At 45.0% G+C, this 14,360-nt stretch overlaps 1 protein-coding gene across 1 annotated transcript; it reads right to left on the bottom strand.

Moving 5' to 3' along the window:
- Window positions 1-4,509: 4,509 nt before the first annotated feature.
- LOC138771828 (protein kinase C delta type-like) lies at window positions 4,510-13,958 on the bottom strand. The gene is made up of 4 exons (XM_069951834.1): window positions 13,484-13,958; window positions 6,193-6,761; window positions 5,601-5,744; window positions 4,510-5,234 (listed from the first exon to the last, which is right to left on the bottom strand). The coding sequence occupies exons 1-4, from the start codon at window positions 13,956-13,958 to the stop codon at window positions 4,959-4,961; spliced, it is 1,464 nt and encodes a 487-aa protein (XP_069807935.1). The 3' UTR covers window positions 4,510-4,958.
- Between the last annotated feature and the right edge of the window lie 402 nt (window positions 13,959-14,360).

The raw sequence follows: 14,360 nt of genomic DNA on the forward strand, positions 1-14,360 counted from the left end.
ATGGGGTGAGGTATCTGACTACATGGGGGAGGTATCTGACTACATGGGGGGAGGTATCTGACTACATGGGGGAGGTATCTGACTACATGGGAGAGTTATCTGACTACATGGGGAGGTATCTGACTACATGAGGGAGTTATCTGACTACATGGGGGGAGGTATCTGACTACATGGGAGAGTTATCTGACTACATGAGGAGGTATCTGACTACATGAGGAAGTATCTGACTACATGGGGAGGTATCTGACTACATGGTGAGCAGGTATCTGGCTACATAGGGGGAGGTATCTGGCTACATAGAAGAAGGCCTCTTGACTACATGGGGAGGTATCTGACTACATGGGGAGGTATCTGACTGCATGGTGGAGGTAGCTGACTACATGAGGGGGAGGTATCTGACTACATGGGGGGAGGTATCTGACTACATGGGGGGAGGTATCTGACTACATGGTGGAGGTAGCTGACTACATGAGGGGGAGGTAGTTGACTACATGAGGGGGAGGTATCTGACTACATGAGGGGGAGGTATCTGACTACATGGGGGGAGGTATCTGACTACATGGGGGGAGGTATCTGACTACATGGGGGGAGGTAGCTGACTACATGGGGGAGGTAGCTGACTACATGGGGGGAGGTATCTGACTACATGGGGGGAGGTATCTGACTACATGGGGGGAGGTATCTGACTACAAGAGAGGGAGGTATCTGACTACATTGGGGGGAGGTATCAGACTACATGGGGGGAAGGTATCTGACTACATGGGGGGAGGTATCTGACTGCATGGGGGGAGGTATCTGACTACATGGGGGGGAGGTATCTGGCTACATGAGGGGGAGGTATCTGACTACATGGGGAGGAGGTATCTGACTACATGGGGGAGGTATCTGACTACATGGGGGGAGGTATCTGACTACATGAGGAGGTATCTGACTACATGAGGAGGTATCTGACTACATGGGGGGAGGTATCTGACTACATGGGGGGAGGTATCTGGCTACATGAGGGGGAGGTATCTGACTACATGGGGGGAGGTATCTGACTACATGGGGGGAGGTATCTGACTACATGGGGGGAGGTTTCTGACTACATGGGGGGAGGTTTCTGACTACATGGGGGGAGGTATCTGACTACATGGGGGGAGGTATCTGACTACATGGGGGGAGGTTTCTGACTACATGGGGGGAGGTATCTGGCTACATAGAAGGAGGCCTCTTGACTACATGGGGGGAGCTATCTGGCTGCAGGGGGACATATCCAGCTCTGTGGGATATATCCCTCCTTCTTCTCTGGTACCCAGTTTACTGACGGCCTGCTCAGCCAATCAGTGCACTGTCCCACCGTAAACACTGATTGGCTGAGAAGGCCATCAGTGAGCCGGGAGCCAGAGAAGCAGGTGGAAGTACAGGCAGATAGGTATGATCTGTTAAGGGCCAGCAGCTAATAAGGTAAATAGGCAGTGGCTACATTCTCGCAGCAGAATGAAAATCCTCTGTGAGAATGCAGAGCCATAGGCCATAACAGTAGAGGACACTATGTTCTTATATACAGGTGTATCGTGCTGTATACCGTATATACCATGTGTGATGACCAGTGACCTGTATAGAGGACACTATGGGGGAGATTTATGAAAGGGTGTAAATATACACCTGGTGTAAACTGCCCACTGCAACCGATCACCACAACTCCTCTTTTATTCTACCAGAGCTGAAAGCTGAGCTGTGATTGTACGGCCCCCAGTGCACCATAGTTACATATGATAAAACAGGATTTATCGACAGTGGTGCTGAGGAGGAAGGTAAGAAAATTACCTTTATTCTTGGTGTTCCCGGCCCTATAGGAACATGACAGCAAAAAAAATTTCTTTACAATGGTGTGTTAAAGGGAAGAGAAAAAAACACAATTTACTGCTGTTGCATACTGTCACCTTATTAAAGTGGTATTCTGGAAAAAGTAAATTCAATGATATGTAACTGCTAGGACCAGAGCTTCTGAAGCCCTGCAGTTCCCAAAACAGCCATTGGTGGCAGCAGAGGAGCCATGTCTTCCCTTACTTAGTGCTGCCAGTCAATCAAAATTAAAAAACAAACCAACTTGGATTAGTATGCATATTCTTATAACTATGTAAAAGTACTGTTTTCTGCTAATTTCAAATGAAAAATTACAACAACAAAAAATGAAAAAGTACAAAACAGTGAGAGGCTTCAGAAGTGTTGTCCTAAGTATAGAATGCGCTGTGCTAAGTAAATCACAAAAAATACATATACAGATACTAAAAGGTAAAAATACTATCCTGTTCTGTGTTCTGTTGTATTGCAGATCATGTTGTATAAAATAATCGATCAATGACTGTATCCTGAAAGACTTTTTTATATGAATGGACAGCAACAACAACAGTGCCCTCTAGTGTACCAGAATATAACTGCAAGACATACAGTGGATGCTGAATTCTCTGTGATGTGATGTGTGTATCTGTATGTGCAATAAATATCAAGAGATTGTCTGGATTCCTGCAGTGACAGGACACTACTAAGGCTTCTTTTAGACGTCCCACCAAGCATTGTTATTGAGGGCACATTAGCATTAGGTGATTTATCAGCTGATCACTGGTCCTTTTCCCCATTATCAGGAGTGAGCGTTCTTAGGAGTGAGGTTCTTAGCGCACAATTTCTCACATTGTGCGAGCCCATCTGCCACGTCACGGCGACCTCATTCAGATGGGTCCCTACACTAACACTATTTATTTATTGAACTTTTTTATTAATTTGATCTAGTTACTGTGGGCTTCTCTACAGTGAATGACTATGAATATAAAAGCACATTACAGGTGATAAAGCTTTTACACCACATGGGTCCTGTGCTACATATACGATGTTAGTGTAGGGACCCACCTGAGGGTAGAAGTGCTGCAGGTGGGATCATACAATACATGGAAATTGAATATAATAAACTGCACCCGTACAATTTAGTAACAATAGTGGGTGAAATTGTTAAGAATCAATTGTTTGTTTTCTCTAAAAAAAAAAAAGCAAAAAGATTTTAGTTTATGTGGCTTTGGGGGTGCAGGCCAAGCTTTGCTTTCTGTAAAATGTAGCATCTATAAGTACCGGTAATAGGTTTCTCCTTCCTGTGTGACATTGCATGGTCACAGTGTTCTGTATATGTGGCTATGACATTAGGAACATTTTTATAATTACCAAACTGATGTCACACTGGGTCCTTATCACACAACCACACTGGGCCTGTAACTTACATTAAGGCTGCAAGCGTTTCTAGCCAGGCTCTGCAGTTGTTATTGACCAGGGGTGGGAACCTTTCTCCTGTCAACGGCCATTCAGGCATTTATAAAGTTATTTGAGGGCCATAGACTACACAGCCGCTGCACTTAATATTATGCTATGCACCTAACCCCCCAATATTGCCCCCCAGCAGTGCAAAGTCGCCATGTTTTTCTAACACTGCATTGCAGGACCTAGGGGAGCCAGGTGGTGTTTAGCTGGGGGCAAGATGTTGGTGTACTGCTGGGGCACTTGTCACAGCGGCCAGGAGTGATACAGTATGTTCCCACCCCTGGATGTTCCGACACACAATGTTTGATAGAACAGTCTGTAGTGCAGGTGTAGAGGAACCACAGAGTCCAGCAAATATATACGTAACCACTTGTAAACTTTACTCTAGAAAATCATCTTAATATCACAGTACACAATAAACAGACCTTGTTTCCATAAAGATACCATGTAGGTTACATTTGACTGAGATCCCTTGATGAGCTGGGAACTTGAGAATAATACTTTTAGACTTGGAATACTTTATAAATCACAGTTTGTTGCTGGTGGATAATACTTATGATAAGGTCTATGGATACTCTGAGATACCTGACTGTAGTGACTTTAGTTGACTAGACTTGATGTGAGTGACCTTTTAGTGACTTGGGGTGGTGGCGGAGAATAAACTGCAGCAGGAACACTCTCTGTATACTCTCTCTGGAACACACTGACTGGATTATGGACCAATCTAGTTCCCCCCCTCCCCCCTATACATACCTCTCAGGGACTGTAGGATTTGGTAGAAATCCTCTAGAAGGTGCTAAACTATAGCTGGTGATAGGTTAGGAGACAGAGGATGGAAAAGTGTGAGGTACCCAGCTCAGGGATTGGTTCTCAGTAGCATACAGTTACATACAAATAAGAATAATAATTTTGCAGTAAACTCATTATTTGATGCCTCCACTTAGCTGTAGTGTAGTGCAAGCCTATGACCTTAATGCTTCCCTGTTCTTCTTCTTGACATGGTGTCCCCTTCCTTCTTGATTCCTGTAAGTGACTGTGGTGGATACTGAAGATATTCTAAAACCTGATGACAATTGGCATACGCTTTTTTTTTTTTTTTTAAGTCTTATTTAGAATTAAAAAAAAAAAAAAAAAAAATCCGGCCTCCTCCACCCCTTAATAGCCGGCCATCTCTCACCTCTTTCCCCAGACCTATGACAGCATTGTCATTGACCCAGGGAAATCCAATCACCGGTATATAATATTATACTATACACAGAGTATAAATCTGTATATAGTACCATGAGGATGGAATTATTATAGACATGTGCTAAAAAAATCTTAATCTTTTCTTTTTCTCTCATATCCAACACCGCACTAGGAGCTGGTGCGGTCATGGATGTGAGGAAATCCTGTCACCGGTGAAAAAAATCTCACACATGCCTTTAGTTATACAGCGCAGATGGCCTGGCGCTTCCACTTACCTTACCAGTGTGGCTTACCTACTGGCTTGTTGTGCAGTGTAGGGGTCCATCCATGTTGTTCTTCTCCACATGTGTCCGCTTCCTTCCTGCAGGCGTCTTGTTGGTGTCCTTGATGACTGATGGTCATTGGGGGTCCACTCTTCATGGTCTTCTGTCTGTGGATCCTCTTCTGCCAGGTGCTCAGGGGTTAAGCTCACTCTGATGACTTTAGAGCTGGCCAAAGGTCTTCGAGGTGACAAACGAAAACCCCCGGAATACGGCCTGTTCCTCCGATGTCAGACGACACGTTCTGGCCTCTTTTACCTCCATGGTCTTCAGATGGAACTTTTCGGTCTTCTGCTGAGGCTTAGATGGTTTCGATGGGATGCGTGGTGGGGTCATCTCGAGGGCTTCCACCTTGACCCAATCAATAGGCTGGAAAAATTGATGTTCTCTGGTGTTTCGGTTGGCTCCCAAGCGCTGTGCAGGATCTTGCTGGAGGAGCTGGAATGAGAAATGTGCATATTATTTAGTGACCATAACTCTTGAGGCTGTGTAGATAAGAGAGAGCACTTATCTTTGTGAATGGCAGCCTATCCTATTGTCTACTGGATGGCATAGAGATGATTGAGCCTTAATTCTGATGAATTGTAAAGTCTTCAGAATTTTCTCATTTGACATAATTTGTCTACAGAGAGGGTTAAAAGGGGTCATGCATGTGCAGCCAGCACTCTATTCATTGTCTATGGGCTTCTGCATAATGACACATTAAGTGTAATATTCCTGATCACCATAAAGAATGAATGGAGTGCTTGATGTACGTGCATGGTCTGAACCATTCATTCCTGATCCGATCAGATAGACACTGACCTGTGTGATGAAGTCTTCGGCGCCGGAGCTGGTGTCATCGATGGGGGTTGGATGGTAGTCACGCCCTCCGGTAATCATTTTCTTCATGATGACACCAAATGAATACCAGTCTGCTCCGGCGCCATATCCTTTCCTTGCCAGCATCTGCAATAAAGAAAACAACAGATATTATCTTGAGTTTGTTGAAGTGGGATGTCGCCAGGATGTGCCATGACTTTAAGAATGGTGGGGGACTGATCTCTGGGAGCCGCATAAACTGTAACAGGGAGATGCAGCATTGGTGCAGCACTGAATGCCCCTGAATGTTTTCCTCCTGCACAGTAACCCTCAGTTATAGGCATTCTAAAGCGACACTATTCACATTAGTGTGGCATTACCCCCCCTTTGGAGTTTTGTCTTGCATAGAGATGTTCTTAGTCACATGGCTATGTAGGAAAAAAGAGACAAATACTACATCAGCGCCCCCGGCAGTCTTCCAATTTTTGTGAAGTCAGAGGTCAGACCCCCAGAGATGGCATATTCTAGCAGTATACCATCACCTGCTATACCCTGTAATAGAAGCAAATTAGTGGACAATAGGAAGATCTCTCACCTCGGGAGCCATGTAGCCTGCGGTCCCAGCGTATTGGGTGGCTTTTTGGTCTGCGAAGATGTTTTCCAGAGCGAGACCGAAATCTGTGATCTTGATGTGCCCTGTTTCAGCCACCAGGATGTTCTCGGGCTTGAGGTCTCGGTGGATGACGCCTCTTGAGTGGAGATATTGGATGCCACACACGAGCTCAGCGGCGTAGAATCTTGCACTGGAGATCTTCAGCGGCCCCTCCGAACGCAAAAGTTGGTCAAAGTCCCCGCAGCTCATGTATTCCAGCCCAAATAGAACAAACAACTTGGTCTGGAATGCAAAGTCTGCGTGGACTAGGAAGGGGCTCCCAGATGCCAGCTGTAAGACTCGGCGCTCCACCATCACATCCGCCTCCTCGATGTCGTCTAGCAGGACTCGCTTCTTGATGATCTTGACAGCGAACTGTTGGCTGGTGACGGTGTCTTGTGCCAACATGACCATTCCGTAGTTTCCCTCGCCGAGCACATGATGGAATCGTAATCTCTGTAGGATGGTGTTAGAGATGTCATTTCCAGTTGGTTGGACACTGCTGGGTCCTCCTACAAGGGGGAAAAATAGATATCAGAGATTAGCACACATGTAATTTTTGCTGTTTGTTTAAAGGAAACTATCAGCAGGTTAGACGAACCTAATGTTCCTTTTGCCCCCAGCATCTCACACACAATACACATCACCTTCTAAAGCTATTTATCGGACTAGGAGCTCTACTGTGTGTAATCCCTATTCTGATCCATTTGGGCTTGTACACAGTACCAACTCGGAATGGTTGTATCCATGGATATCTGAACTTCCAGCCACAGAATGGATGTAACACTGATTGGGTCAATGCAACGTCTGTAGAAAAAGTAATGGGCACTACTGTATCCAATACATGTGGTGATGATATGGATTGCAACAGACTAGCGCTTAGAGAGGTGGTGCTCACTTATAGGATAGGTGTATAAATTATCTTCATAAATAGAGTAGTAGAAGTATAAGGGCACTCACCATTTAAAAATTTACATCTTTATTGGAGAAAAATCTTTAAAAGTCCATAAACGACATAGTAGGTAGCGAGGACGCCAGTAGCTCCTCAGCAGCGGGCAGGGGACTATGTGTATGGGGTAGGGGCCTTGTGGCTGGAGGTGCAATGCTGTCTGCGACCAGGACAGGCTGGCAGGGCAGGAAGTTGGTGGGTGTGGGTGCTGGTAGGAACCAATGTGAGCCGCTGTCCAGGGTGCTGGTGCATCTTTGGCTATTTACATACCATAAAGCATCCAACAGCATCAGTCACAAAAGTCTAAAGAAATACCTTCTCTGAAATAGAGGTGGGACGCACGCCAGAGGGTCTCCAATCCCGAATGGAGACCACATGACATCAAGTAAGAAGCAATCCGACAGCATCCAGTGGAGAAGTTATGGTGAGGTTTATTCAAGCATCATACACAGTGGCGATTTTTCTACCCTATTGGGTCTTTTTCAAGCCAGGCTTAACATGCTTAAAAATAGGCAATAGACGATAGGGTCGACACATTGGCACTGTGTGTGATGCTGGAATAAACCTCCCCATATCTTCTCTACTGGATGCTGTTGGATCGCTTATTACTTAATGGCACACAGATATGACAAAAGTTTAGATCATTTGGGACCTCACTGCTGAGACCCCCACCAAGAGATAGTTACCACCATCATACTGTTACAACACAAATCCAATATATACTAATACCACCGTTACCAATAATACCCACAAATATGCACACACAGTATACATTACATACTGTATATATATATATACATATGCTAACATACCAATCACATGACATAAATACATAATAGATGCCCCAATACACAAACACACACAAAAATTACACAGATACAAACACATGCTGATTATACATGTATATATATATATATATATATATATATATATATATATATATATACACATCTATAGTACTAACACACAAATAATGACAAATGATGACATGGATGCACACCACACTGATGTTACACAGATATTCGCACACTTACTTTTTATGCGTGACAGGAAACTCCAGGGGTGTTCTCTTGTGAAGTTTCCACTTTCTCTGCTTCCAGCCTGGACCTTGCAGCCTGCAGCCCCTCTCCCTCCTCTCCGACTGCGGAGCTGTATACAGGAGGGGGTCACTGCAGGGGAAGGGGGTGTCAGGAGAGAGGAGGGGGTCCTTCTGCTGCTCTCTGCATCTTCCTGCCTGTCATTGGGTGGTTTACTTACTGTGTGGAGGGGCCCCAGCTGACAGGCAGGAAGATAGCTATGCCTGTTCCTGGCCTGGGAGCTGCTGAAGAGGGAGGCCGTGTACAGGGACTGCAGGGGAAGGGACAGGCCCTGTGGATTTAGTTTAGTAAAAAAGCAAGGGGGAAAGCAACACAGTGCACAGATTCAGTTATGAAACTATGTCTATTACACCATACTATCCAAGATTAAATCACAGGAATAGGTGTATGTACATTTAAACCCTAACTTTTAATAAACACTATAAAAAGGTTTTGACCCCACAATAAAGACCAACATACAAACATTGACCTTATGTAGCCGCCTATAGGTGTATTGGTGCTACCAGCTGTTTTTGGTATTGACAACTACTGTGTTACTATATCACAATCAGGGCCCGCGTTAGGGGGGGGCAAGCTGGGCCCTGGCCCAGGGCCCCCATCCCTCTGGGACCCCTAGCTCCTTCCTTTATTAGTGGAGAAGGAAGCTGAGCAGCACAAACAGCTCCCCTGCTCTACTAACCAACCAAGGAGCTGAGCTGTGAGGACCGCAGAAGAAGAGGGAGAAGAGGGACCACCCCTACTGCAGGGCTGACTGTGCCCTAGAGGAGGAACGGCAAGCCCAGGTAAAGAAAAGGAGGTGGGGGGGTTGGGGGGTTTAGAGGGTTGTGGAGGCTGAGGGCAGGACTTGCGACCAAGGGGCGGTGCTTACGGCCGCGGGTGGGCGGAGTCTCCGGGGTCATTATAAAACAGTAACCCCCTCCCCATGAACAGTATACAAGAAGGGGGCAGGGGATCTTGTGTGATGCAGTCCTCCCCTCCTCCCTCTGTATCTATGGGCACCAGCCCCTGAGCAGTACACAGTACATGATGGAGGTGGGTGCTGAATCACACAGGATCCCCTCCCCCATTCAGGGCCTAGTGAACAGTATATGCGGAGGGGATTCTGTATGATACAGTACCCCCATATCTCTCCCCTGCTCTACTACTACCCCCAATACTACTCCTAATACTGCTCTACTACTACCCCCAATACTACTAATACTGCCCTACAACTACCCCCAATACTATTCCTAATACTGCCCTACTACTACCCCCAATACTACTCCTAATACTGCCCTACTGCTACCCCCAATACTATTCCTAATACTGCCCTACTACTACCCCCAATACTACTAATACTGCCCTACTACTACCCCCAATACTACTCCTAATACTGCCCTAGTACTACCCCCAATACTGCCCTACTACTACCCCCAATACTACTCCTAATACTGCTCTACTACTACCCCTACTACTACCCCCAATACTGCTCTACTACTATCCCAATACTACTCCTAATACTGCTCTACTACTAATCCTATACTGCTTTACTACTACCCCCAATACAACTCCTAATACTGCCCAACTACTACCCCCAATACTACTCCTAATACTGCCCTACTACTACCCCCAATACTACTCCTAATACTGCCCTACTACTACCCCCAATACTACTCCTAATACTGCCCTACTACTACCCCCAAGACTACTCCTAATACTGCTCTACTACTACCCCCAATACTACTCCTAATACTGCTCTACTACTATCCCCAATACTGCTCTACTACTATCCCAATACTACTCCTAATACTGCTCTACTACTAATCCTATACTGCTTTACTACTACCCCCAATACAACCCCTAATACTGCCCAACTACTACCCCCAATACTACTCCTAATACTGCCCAACTACTACTCCTAATACTGCCCTACTACTACCCCCAATACTACTCCTAATACTGCCCTACTACTACCCCCAATACTACTCCTAATACTGCTCTACTACTATCCCCAATACTACTCCTAATACTGCTCTACTACTACCCCCAATACTGCTCTACTACTATCCCAATACTACTCCTAATACTGCTCTACTACTACCCCCAATACTACTCCTAATACTGCTCTACTACTACCTTGATACTGCTCTACTACTATCCCCAATACTGCTCTACTACTACCCCCAATACTGCTCTCACTACCATTGCTACTATTACCCCCACTCCTGATACTACTACTACCAAAACTGCTACTCCTCTTATCTACTACTACACCCCTCATCTTCTATGCCTCTACTGTTACTACACCCCTTAATTGAAAAAGGGAAAACGAGATTTTATTTTTTTCCCATATCGCTTCAGCCCTAGGAGATGCTATGTGCTGGGGGGTAACTATCAGTGGAGATGCTATGTGCTGGGGGGTAACTATCAGTGGAGATGCTATGTGCTAGGGGGTAACTATCCCGGGAGATGCTATGTGCTGGGGGGTAACTATCAGTGGAGATGCTATGTGCTGGGGGGTAACTATCAGGGGAGATGCTATGTGCTGGGGGGGGGGGGGGTAACTATCAGTGGAGAAGCTATCTGCTGGGAAGGTAACTATCAGGGGAGATGCTATGTGCTGGGGAGGTAACTATTAGTGGAGATGCTATGTGCTGGGAAGGTAACTATCAGGGGAGATGCTATGTGCTGGGGAGGTAACTATCAGGGGAGATGCTATGTGCTGGGGAGGTAACTATCAGGGGAGATGCTATGTACTGGGGGAGGGGGGGTAACTATCAGTGGAGAAGCTATGTGCTGGGGAGGTAACTATCAGGGGAGATTCTATCTGCTGGGAAGGTAACTATCAGTGGAGATGCTATGTGCTGGGGGGTAACTATCAGGGGAGATGCTATGTGCTGGGGGGTAACTATCAGGGGAGATGCTATGTACTGGGGGAGGGGGGATAACTATCAGTGGAGAAGCTATGTGCTGGGGAGGTAACTATCAGGGGAGATTCTATCTGCTGGGAAGGTAACTATCAGTGGAGATTCTATCTGCTGGGAAGGTAACTATCAGTGGAGATGCTATGTGCTGGGGGGTAACTATCAGTGGAGATGCTATGTGCTGGGGAGGTAACTATCAGGGGAGATGCTATGTACTGGGGGGGGGGGGGGGGGGCTATCTAACAGGTGTATAACCTACAGTGAGATGCCTCCTATATTGGTTAATACTACATACTGGGTGGTGGAGGTAACTACCAGGAGAATTACCTACAGAGGGATACCGACTATATGTACTATGGAGGCACAGAGGGACCTACCCACTATATTGGGCACAGAGGGGTCTTATTTAAGGTCACAGAAGATCCCCCCCACCTCGAGCAGTGCGCCAACCGCTGACAAAAAAAGTAAACTGTATGGGGACCTTAAATTGCTGCTACAATGTTTTAGCATTTGGGGCCCCACCTTCAACTTTGCCCAGGGCCACATTTTGTCTAAAACTGGACATGATCACAATTGAGTCAATATCACAAGTGAGTTGTCAACACCGGTGAAATTTCATCAGGGTAGGAAAGCGTTACCGGAGTAGGGACCACCTCACCCTGTTATGCCCTATCCGAGTATAGTGTATATTCTACCCCTGCTTGCTTAGGGTGGAGCGGGGCGACCCCTACCCTGTTCTACCCCTTGGTACCGACCCTATGAAGCCCTTAGTAATAATGCAGGTCCTTTACTGACCGATGTGTTTCCTCCAGGTTGCTGGAATCTTCAGGGAAGTAAGGGCCAATTGGGAATGGGTTAGAAGTAGGCTAAATGGCTACTGCAGTGGCAAGGCGCCGTAATACACTCTGTGCTGTCTTGCACTCAGAGTGTGTGAGCAGTGAAGCCAGTGCTACCAGACATAGTGAAGAAAAGTAGGGGTTCCAGCACTCCAGTAGCAATTAAAATCTATAAGCTTTATTTCATATCCATAATTAAAACATGCTGCAAGGTAACACCGACGCGTTTTGCGCACATGCGCGCTTAGTCCTGGTATAATGAACACCTGATACAACACATGGTTAAGAACAAAAAGCAGCCTATCAAGTGGAGGCCCAAAGAGCCTACTGCACAGGTGGAAAATGCAACCCAACATAATTAGTTACTGAAAGAATGCAACAATATAGAGCAAGTTCACACAAAGGAAGCGGACCAAAAAAGAAAAAAAGAATGATAATTCAAGATATAAGCAAGAAAAAGAAATGAAGATAAATGAAATTTGTAATGAGCATAAATAGAAATGAACATTAGATAAATATAGATATACGTACGCACAAAAATTAATCATGTAAAAATTAGAAACAATATAAATGCATAACGTATGATGTAAATATGATATAAATATGAGAATGTAGATATAGCCATGTGGGAAACACAATGGATAAAAAAGAGAAGAGAGTCATAAATGTATAATAGTATTATTCTACAAATCAATATGTGTAATGGTATAATAAATCATTTTTAAAATTTAAACCATTCGGGTAGCGAGTATTCAACTTAAAGATATACTCCGCTTCTTTATGCAGTAAGAGCTGTTGTTTGTTGCCACCTCTCATGGTGGCTTGCACCGTTTTAATACCGTAGAATGTGAATGAAGACATATTACCACGATGTTTGTCATGTTTGTGATGTTTGCTACCAGACACACTCTGAATGCAAGACAATTTAAAATGTACATTCACCTACTCCAGTGATTTATTAAACTGTGAGGAGACAAACATTCAGTGGTTTATTTCCCAACATTAGGAGCACATGTACTATATATACATCACATAATAACAATGGGAAATACTTTTGGGTATTTTGCATTATACAATGTAACATTTTTCTCTTTTGGGGGCATGTTTATTAGTGCAGGTAAAATCCTAAAATTAGACAAGCAGAGAGAAGATAAAGTACAGTAATCACAGTGTCTCACCCTATATAATACATTTGGGGAACATTACTAGATATACTAGACCCTTCCTTTTCCTTATACCTTCCTATTGTTGGTTTATTTTACTGTAACACTTGCTGTGATATTTTTGGGATTCAATGGTACATTATAAACCAGAAAGAAAATCAGGAACATTCAGCATAGTACCCCCCCCCCCCCCCCATTATACTTGAGTTACTCAATGTGCTGAATACGTGATAAAGTCCATATGTCCCATGCATAGAAATATATAAGTGTACATATAGGGGTGTACCTGAGGCTGCCTGGTCTTCTTTCTTTTCTTCTTCTTTTTTCCAGATCTTGATTGGTGGCTTCTTCTCTTTCACTGCAGAATCCAGGATGTTCCTCTTCTTGGCTCTCCTCCTCCCCGCCATATCTTCTTCCATGTGGATGTTGATTGGTGGCTTCTTCTTTTCCACTGCAGAATCCACAATGTGTCTCTTCTTGGCCTTCCTCTTGCCAGCCATGACTTCTTTCTTCATCTGTTTGGCCTCTCCATCGTTGGACTTCTCAGAGCTCTTCTTCCTCCTTCGGCCCTTCACTGAAGTCTTCATCTCATCGTCCGATGAGTCCAGAGTGCATCTTGGTTTCTTCTCAGAGGCCAAGGTTTCCCGTCTCCTCTTCCTCCCTTGGCTCTTCAACGAAGTCTTCTCATCGTCCGATGAGTCCAAGATGCGCCCTCCTGTCATCTTCCTCTTCCTCCTCACAACAATCTCCTCGTCCTCCATGTTTGTGCTGTGGCTCGGTCCAGCAGACATCTCTCTCTGTCGTTCCTTAGCAACAGTATCCCAGGTGACATCACACCTGCCCTGGCCGCATGCATGGCATTGGTCATGTGATCAGTATCTGACACCATTCAACTCTATGGGCTATAGTTATATGTATTGCAGTCAGTATAATGGCGGCTTCACTTTGGTTCAAGACTTTTAAAATACTGTTGATTTCTCTTGAGAGACAAAATACAACCTGATTGGTGTAACAGATCTTACCAGGACTGACTCTACTCTGTATGTATGGGTGATAGAAAACCATTGGGGGAGATTTATCAGCTGTCTTATATTCAGAGTCTCTTTATTGGCCATAGTAACCAATCACAGCTCAGCTTTCGTGTACTAACAAGCTCTGATATA

Source organism: Dendropsophus ebraccatus, chromosome 14 (assembly GCF_027789765.1).
Source record: "Dendropsophus ebraccatus isolate aDenEbr1 chromosome 14, aDenEbr1.pat, whole genome shotgun sequence".
In the NCBI taxonomy this organism is placed as follows: Eukaryota; Metazoa; Chordata; class Amphibia; order Anura; family Hylidae; genus Dendropsophus; species Dendropsophus ebraccatus.